At 47.6% G+C, this 8,590-nt stretch overlaps 1 protein-coding gene across 1 annotated transcript; it reads left to right on the forward strand.

The window, feature by feature from the left end:
- Positions 1-349: 349 nt before the first annotated feature.
- Slc30a1 (solute carrier family 30 member 1) lies at positions 350-7,139 on the forward strand. Its single transcript, XM_034513381.2, has 2 exons — positions 350-1,316; positions 2,723-7,139. The coding sequence occupies exons 1-2, from the start codon at positions 722-724 to the stop codon at positions 3,628-3,630; spliced, it is 1,503 nt and encodes a 500-aa protein (XP_034369272.1). The 5' UTR covers positions 350-721; the 3' UTR covers positions 3,631-7,139.
- The last annotated feature ends 1,451 nt before the right edge of the window (positions 7,140-8,590 follow it).

The following is an 8,590-nucleotide window of genomic DNA, read 5'->3' on the forward strand; positions in this document are numbered from 1 at the left end:
GCCCGCCCCTCCTGGGTGCCGACCTGTCACCTAGCCGCCCCCACGTGCACCCAGCTCGCAGGATCAAAGTCTGGGGCGGCCGGGCCGGCGCAGAGGAACCGTGGCCCGGAACCGGCACCGCAGGAAGCGGGAACTGCTCACTGCGTCCCAGAGCTCGGCGCCACCGCCCTGCCGCCTGCCCACCGCTGCACGCGGCCCGCGCCCACCCTCCCCCGCACCGCCCGCCGCTGCACCCGGCCGCGGCCCCCGGCCCACGCCCGGCTCCCCAGAGCACAGGCCCCACCCCCAGCTCCCGCGGCCGCGCCCCGCCCCCTCCCGCCCCTCCGCCGCGCTAGCCAATAGAGGCTGAGGAGAGGCGGGACGCCAGGGCTGTCGTGAGGCAGCTCTGGCCAATGGGGAGGCAAGCCGGGCCTCGGGGGCGGGGCACCGGGGCCTTGTCACGCTCGGGTCCGTGTGAAAACGGGGGTTCCGAGTGCAAAGCAAAGTTTTTTTGTAAACCGTCTGCAAAGGCGGGGGGGCGAAGACGGCGGCCGCTGCCGAGCCGAGCGCAGTCGTCGCGGACGCGGTCTCCTGAGCGCCTCGGTCTGATGCTCGGCAGCCCCTCGGCACGCAGCGGCCCGTCTCGCCTGTCCAGCCGAGCGCCGGCGCTTGAGTAGCTGCGCGGCCGGCGGTTTCCCCACAGCGCCGCTCCCGCGTCAGCGCCGAGCCTCAGGCCGCCGCCATGGGCTGCTGGGGCCGCAACCGCGGCCGGCTGCTGTGCATGCTGCTGCTGACCTTCATGTTCATGGTGCTGGAGGTGGTGGTGAGCCGGGTGACCGCGTCGCTCGCCATGCTGTCCGACTCCTTCCACATGCTGTCGGACGTGCTGGCGCTGGTGGTGGCGCTGGTGGCCGAGCGCTTCGCCCGGAGGACTCACGCCACGCAGAAGAACACATTCGGCTGGATCCGCGCTGAGGTGATGGGCGCGCTGGTGAACGCCATCTTCCTCACGGGGCTGTGCTTCGCCATCCTGCTGGAAGCCGTCGAGCGCTTCATCGAGCCGCATGAGATGCAGCAGCCGCTCGTGGTGCTGAGCGTCGGTGTAGCGGGGCTGCTGGTCAACGTGCTGGGGCTCTGTCTGTTCCACCACCACAGCGGCGAGGGCCAGGGCGCGGGCCACGGCCACTCGCACGGCCACCTCTCCAAGGGCGCGCGCAAGGCGGGACGCGCGGGGGGCGAGACGGGCGCGCCACCGGGCCGGGCTCCGGACCAGGAGGAGACCAACACGCTGGTGGCCAACACCAGCAATTCCAACGGGCTGAAGGCGGACCAAGCAGGTGAGCGCCGGAGGGGTCGGGACGGGCGCCCCCTGGTGACCGCGGTGGGTGCCACGCCCCGCGCCCGGGTGCGCGGTGGTTTCGTGCCCACTGAACAAGTTTGATAATGATGTGTTGGGGGTGTGTGGGCCCTGGTTAAAGGCGGCCTTTGTGGACGGGAGTGTGTGTTTCCCTTGAACCGACCACCTAATCCGGAAAATCACCGCTTAGGGACTTGCCAGGGCACGTTGCACCCTTACCTCTTCGGGTTTGGCATAATGGTGCTATACCCGCTGGTGATGTATCACCCTCGTGGTTTTAACGGGCGTTTTTCATCTTGAGCACACGTGTGCTTGATGGTAATTTGGAAGGTAAGTGTTGAAAAGAAAGGAGAAGGAACCAGCCGGTGCCACCCAAGCTCGATGTTAACGTTGTGTGTTCCTTCCAGTTTTTTCTTGCCATTTGTCTCTGGTTGAGTTACATACAACTTCTCCAATGCATAGTAACATGTTAGGAAGTTCAGGTGGTGCCTACATAGGAAAGGAGAAAATGAAGCTACTCAGGTGTGCCATCTGACTGGAACTTTTAGATTACTTAGTGATTCCTGACTTCTGCCATCTGACTGGAACCTTTAGATTACTTAGTGATTCCTGACTTCTGCCATCTGACTGGAACCTTTAGATTACTTAGTGATTCCTGACTTCTGCCATCTGACTGGAACCTTTAGATTACTTAGTGATTACTGACTTCCAACTTCGTTGGTAGCTTCAGGTTGTGTTTTGTTGGTTGGTTTGTTTTTGGTTTCTCGAGACAGGGTTTCTCTGTGTAGCCCTGGCTGTCCTGGAACTCACTCTGTAGACCAGGCTGACTTCAAACTCACAGTTCCTCGTGCATCTGTCTCCTCAGTGCTGGGATCAAAGGCCTGCACTGCCCAGCAATAGCCCCAGGTTGTTGATTTGTCAGTTTGTAAACTCCTCCACCAAGACACTATATTTGGTGTTTATGATGAATATTTTACGTTAGAGCCGCTTTTCTCAGCCTACGTAGTGCCACTGACTACAGAGAGCCTCACGTCAGATTAGATCCTGTTAGAGGACTTATCCTCAGTGCTGCTTAACTGATTGCCTTAAATTCTGTTCCTCTTGTATGCTTCAGAGAAGTGAAGCAGAGTGTTTACACAACACCAACCCAATAGTGAGGGGCAGGTGAGAGGGTAGGAAGGAACAAGAAGGAGCCGTAGCTCTGTGACACACAGTTGAATGGTCGCTGTTGTACACTGCAGTGCCCAGTGTCAGCGCACTGTGAATTACTTTCCGCACACTTTGATTGTGCTTTCTGAAACAAGTTTAAATGTACTCACTGCTAGACAAGGTGTTTCTGTGGACACTGTAAACAGGCTTAACTACAATTGCATTTTTTTGTTGTAGAGCCAGAAAAACTGAGAAGTGATGATCCAGTGGATGTACAAGTAAACGGGAATCTCATCCAGGAGTCGGACAGTCTGGAGTCAGAAGACAACAGGGCCGGACAGCTGAACATGCGAGGAGTGTTTCTGCACGTCCTTGGAGATGCCCTGGGCTCCGTGATCGTGGTAGTGAATGCCTTGGTCTTTTACTTTTCCTGGAAGGGTTGTACTGAAGACGACTTTTGTATGAACCCGTGTTTTCCTGATCCCTGCAAATCGTCTGTAGAGATAATTAACAGCACCCAGGTCCCAGTGCGGGAGGCTGGTCCGTGCTGGGTGCTCTACCTGGATCCGACCCTTTGTATTATAATGGTTTGTATACTTCTTTACACCACGTACCCATTGCTTAAGGAGTCTGCTCTCATCCTTTTACAAACTGTTCCTAAGCAGATTGACATTAAACATTTGGTTAAAGAGCTACGAGCCGTTGAAGGAGTTGAGGAAGTCCATGAGTTACACGTCTGGCAGCTCGCCGGAAGCAGGATCATAGCTACTGCTCACATAAAATGTGAAGACCCAGCTTCATACATGCAGGTGGCCAAAACCATTAAAGATGTTTTTCACAATCATGGAATCCACGCCACTACCATCCAGCCTGAATTCGCTAGCGTAGGCTCTAAATCAAGTGTAGTCCCGTGTGAACTCGCCTGCAGAACTCAGTGCGCTCTGAAGCAGTGCTGCGGGACTCGGCCGCAAGTCCATTCTGGAAAGGATGCAGAGAAGGCGCCAACAGTTAGTATTTCTTGTTTAGAACTCAGTGAAAATCTAGAGAAGAAGCCCAGGAGGACTAAAGACGACGAAGGCAGTCTCCCTGCTGTGGTGATAGAGATTAAAAACGTGCCAAACAAACAGCCCGAATCATCTTTGTGAGTCTTGAAAAAGATGTGATATTTGACTTTTGCTTTTAAACTGCAAGAGAAAATAGACTCGATTGAAATACTAAGTTTGCCAAGTAGTGTAATTGAAGTCCTTGTCTGGTCGCACAGTTTAATTCTATTTTTGTAAGAACCAAATGGAACTGCATACTAGAGTGTGCTCCATCACAGCCTTGTGATTAGTAGTGCATAGTGCAGCTATGCTGGAACACATTTGAAAGCCAGTTTTAACACTATGTTACAGTTTTGTTTAAAGTAAGTATAAACCTTATATGACATAATGACATTTGATTCCTGGTTTTCCCATGATAAGGATTAGGGGGATAAATAAAATTGTTACTGGAATTTCTCTGCTTTTCTTTCCCCCCATTGTTGTATCTTATCTGTTAGGATTATAATTGCTAGGCCTTTAAAATCATCAAGTTTGTTTCCTTTGATGTTTGAGGGGATAGTTACTTGCCCTTTGAGATCATAAACGTAGCATAATGGCAGCATATTTTCAGAGCAAGTCATGACTATTAGCAGGAAATAAGATTAGGTACTACTCTTGTGTTCTCTACTGCTGAGTAGTAGCCTAGTAAACTGTGAGATAATTCACAAGTTCACATCGTGGAGCGGATGGGGGATAAGAGCAGGGAAGAAGACAAGCTACGTTAGTTACTGCATATTAATGTTGAGATCACAGCTCTAAATTATCTTGAAAATCTCCAATGGCTTTATTCTACCAAAGTTGGCCTAAACATGTTTGCCAGTGTTGCTTGCTTTCAAAGCCTGGTATTAGCAGCATTGAGCTAAAAGGTTCTAAATGCGTCAATGTTTCTGAGGATGCAGACTTGGCTCCTTAAACTGCAAACTGTTAATCTTAAATTGTGTCTTAAACTTCATAGTGACCTGTCAAATGGATTGAATACCTTTCTTCATGTGCAGCCAACACAGTGTGTGTTTAGCCAAGAGCCAGTGACTTGAAAATGAAATCAGATGGCTCATGCAACTTGGATAGTACTTTAGAAAGCAAAACCAGTAAGAGGAAGGCTCAGGTCTTTAGCTTCCATGTCTTGGCTTGCTCGCTCGCACTGTGCTTACTGTGCAGGACACCGCACTTTGCACCCAGGAAGTCATTCACACAGCTGCTCTGTTGCCACAGATTTCAAATCCAACACAAGCATTTGAAGATTTTTAAGTTATGTTTTCCTTGATAGAGAAAGGTTAATGCTTTGTGAAGGAAATGTAGATTTTTGTCTTCAAAAGAGTGATTATTAATATCAGTTATGTATAGCTCTATTTTTCTAGGAACAAAGTATTCTGACTACTTCAATAACTTTTATAGCTGACTACTTTTGGGAAAGCTAACTTTTGGGATTTGAAATAATTCATTGCTTAATAATCTGAAAATGGAAGTGTTAGAGTATGACAGTTACTTTAAGGGATAGTCTCTCCTCTAGTGTAATAAGCCTGTTGCTGGCAACAGGCCTACTTAAGAACAGCTGGATTTTCTGATAAGAAATGTCATTTTTGGAATATAGTTTGTAAGTTCACATTTACTACACTGGGCCAACCATCAACCTACGTAATACTTCACTAGTATGTGCTCTAACCCCTTGGCAGGTGGTTACTTTGACTTTTGCAAAATGTTTGTTTTTTTTTAAACCATGAAATTGAGAGCTCTGTGAGTGGTGTGAGAGGAAGCTCCAGTGGCACTGTGCAGAAGGTTTCAGTGTTTTCACTGGTACAGGAAGGCAACGGGAAAGCCTATGGCATCCAGGAGGTGTCCTTCAGAACACTCTGGGCAGGTTTATGTCACAGAGGAGAGCTGTGTCAATCCAATTTTCAGAAGTGCTTTAAGGTGGTGGTGGCCTGGGTTAAGTGGCTTCTATGTAAAAAAGTGGTACTGTGGGCTTTTTTTTTTCCCTCAAAGGTGTTTGTCATAGCAAAATCCATGGGCACCAACTCACCTTGAGGTTTTAGAGAATTATTTATTTCTTTACAATGCACTTTCTAACCTTTTTTTTTTAAGCTATATTAGCATTATCTTTAAGAAGAAAGACATTTTTATATTTAAATGTTGTGGGATTTGATTGTCTTTTCCAAAATAGCTTATTTCTTGAGAGAAAATGAGGAGCTACCTTGGCCTGTTCGGGACTGTCCCATTGTTAAATGTGCTTCCTCTCAGTGTATCAGGGCTAGGGGGAGGCCTCCCTGCTTCGCCTTACTTGAGACAGGTCATTGTGGCCTAAGTGAGGAAGGGTTGTATGCTCCCACAGAACACTCAGACAGGAATCCTTTCAAGCCATGTGCAGCCTTGGAACAATGGACTTGATTTCCCATGGCCAGCTTTGAACTTGTAGGAGGAATTTTTTCCTGGGGGGTATCTACATTGAAGAAGTACAGGCTAGGTCGTGGAAAACAATCCTCGAACATTGTACTGTATTTTCACACCCAAAACAAAATGCTGGGTAGCTTTATCCTAACATGTATAATTTGAGCAGGAAGGGTTTCCATCCAGTTTACTTTGAGGGTCTCGAGAGGTTGTTTATGTGTGTGTGTCTTGTCAGCATCTGTTATTTTGAGTTCCTGAAAGTTTTGAGGGAAAAGAAAACCTAATGTGAAGTATTTGGTAGGTAAACTGGCTTTGAATGTTTGTAACTGTTTTACAAGCAGATATCATTTGAACAAAAAACAAACAAAAAAATTGTCCTTAACCTGCTGTCTTAAGGTAGTCCTACACAAATACAGAGATTAATTTGCTGTCTTAAGGTAGTCCTACAGTGGTTCTACAGTAAGAAATATTTATTTTAGTACTGTGTTTCAGTTAAGTAGTAAACAGTGTTAAGAGGTCTTGGGAAAGTGGAAGGCTTTTGTTGGTGTCTATGTAATCAAAACTGCCCTAGTGCTTCACGGTCTGGAAAACGGGACTGCAATCACACTATTTTGATACAGTACTGCATATATACATACGTATATGCTGATTCTATTTTGTTTTACTAACAAGCTCTGGAATATTTAGCAGTCATTCATTCTCACCGGCACAAGAGCCTTTTGTATGTTAATCAATTTAAACTTTGAAACCAAAAACAGGAAGGTTCAGTGTCAGGCAGAAAAGATGCTGAGGGAGAATGTAACATAGAATTAATATTTGGTTATATAAAAAGACACAAATGACCATGATATGGATCTGCCTTGAAACAGCACAATGGGGTGTTAGTGTGTCTGGTTCTCTTGAGACACTCTCATGATGGTCTTGTCTGCTGCTGCCCGTCCGTCCGTCTGTCCGTCTGTCCCCTGGGCCAAGGGCAGTTGATGTGGCTCAACCAGAACTCCAGTGCAGCAGCCTTTCCCTAACTTCTGTGTTTTATGACTGTGTTGTTATTTCCAAAGCTGTTCCTACCTCACCATGAGGCTTTATGGATTGTTATGTACTATAAATGTTCTATATGAGACAAGTCTACTGTGTTTCTTCTCATTTATTAAAAGTTAAGTAGAAAAATAAACTAATTCTAATATGTACTTTGTGCACGTGGCCTTCCCCTCTTACACTACAGTGGGTAAAAGAAGTGGACTTCTCTGGCGTACAAGAGGACAGTGGTGTGGGAGATGAATGAGCAGAGTCTATCAGGAACAGAAGGGTTCCCTCACTGTGGGCTAGTAGGCTGTGAAGAGGCTTGGTTTTGAGCATAAATTTGTGGGATATCGTTAATGTTTAGCCTGCTCCTATTGGTAATTTATATTTTGTAATTTTGAGCAAAGTTATGAATGATAATCACGTTATACCTATATAACATCTGAAACTAATACAGAAAGTGGCACCCCAGTGTGAGTCTATTTCAGGGTAGCACAGATAATTGGATGAAAAGTTCCAAGAACTTTTGTTTCTGGCTGGGAGACAACAGTTTAAAAATCAATACACAATAGATGGGAGGTGAGTGAGTGCTCAGGGCCCCAGGAGTACAATGGATAATGTAAAACGGGCAGGCACAGCTAGAGAAACGCAGTTTAAGGTGGAGAGGATTGAGAGGCCGAGGATTACAGGTTAGGATAAAGTGTTGCAGTTGAAAGACAGAACTGGGCCTTATAGGGAAAAGAAACTCAAGCTGTTCTTAAGATTGTCTTATGAGTATTTTCCTTGCATGTATGAGTACCACATGGGTCAGGTGCCATCAGGGGTCAGAAAAGGGAACTGAATCCTCTGGAACTTCAATTTACAGATGTTTGTTAGCTGCCGGGATTTGAACCTGGGGCCTGTGGAAGAGCAAGTGTTCTTAACTGAAGTATCTCTTAAGCCCTTCACACATTTTTTTAAATTAAATTGTATGTGTATGTGTGAGAATGACACATGGCCCATGGAGTCTAGATAAGGGGTCAAATGCCCGTGGTGGAGCTGGAATCATGGGGGATCCAGCACTCTCTGGTGTAGGGTTAGGAACCAAACTGGGCCTCTCAGCAGGGAGTGCAATCAGACTCTGGTCCTCTTGAAGAGCAGGAAGTGCCCTCAGCTACCTTGACATCTCCAGCTCTGCAAACTCAGTTTCTGAGTAGATAGAGTAGAAAAAGGACTGAGCATGATAAATTTGAAAAGCAAGCTGGTAGTGTCCGCCCTCACTGGTTCCTAACACCTCCATGCTCACGTGCTCGCGCCTCCAGCTGCTTGCTTGACTGGGCGTACATGAACGTGTTAGTACACTGCTGACCTCAGAATGGGGAGCCACAGTCAATGCTACCTTAGAGTTGCTGCTGGTCGGCTTTTCATCTGGACCTGTTTGGAGGAAATGGCCTTCTGAGGTAATAGGAGTTTCCCCAAAACTTCTCCATCTTCCCTGAAACAGCACTATCTAATGTGTGTCACACAGCTGAGTGAGGGTTGTTATTTTAGAAACATGAGCGTGGGGGAATGTCAGCAGTGTTAGGTGTTTCTGCACCGTCAGGATGGGTGCCCCTCCTCCCACAGCACTCTCTTCAAT

Source organism: Arvicanthis niloticus, chromosome 10, assembly GCF_011762505.2.
Source record: "Arvicanthis niloticus isolate mArvNil1 chromosome 10, mArvNil1.pat.X, whole genome shotgun sequence".
Lineage (NCBI taxonomy): Eukaryota > Metazoa > Chordata > Mammalia > Rodentia > Muridae > Arvicanthis > Arvicanthis niloticus.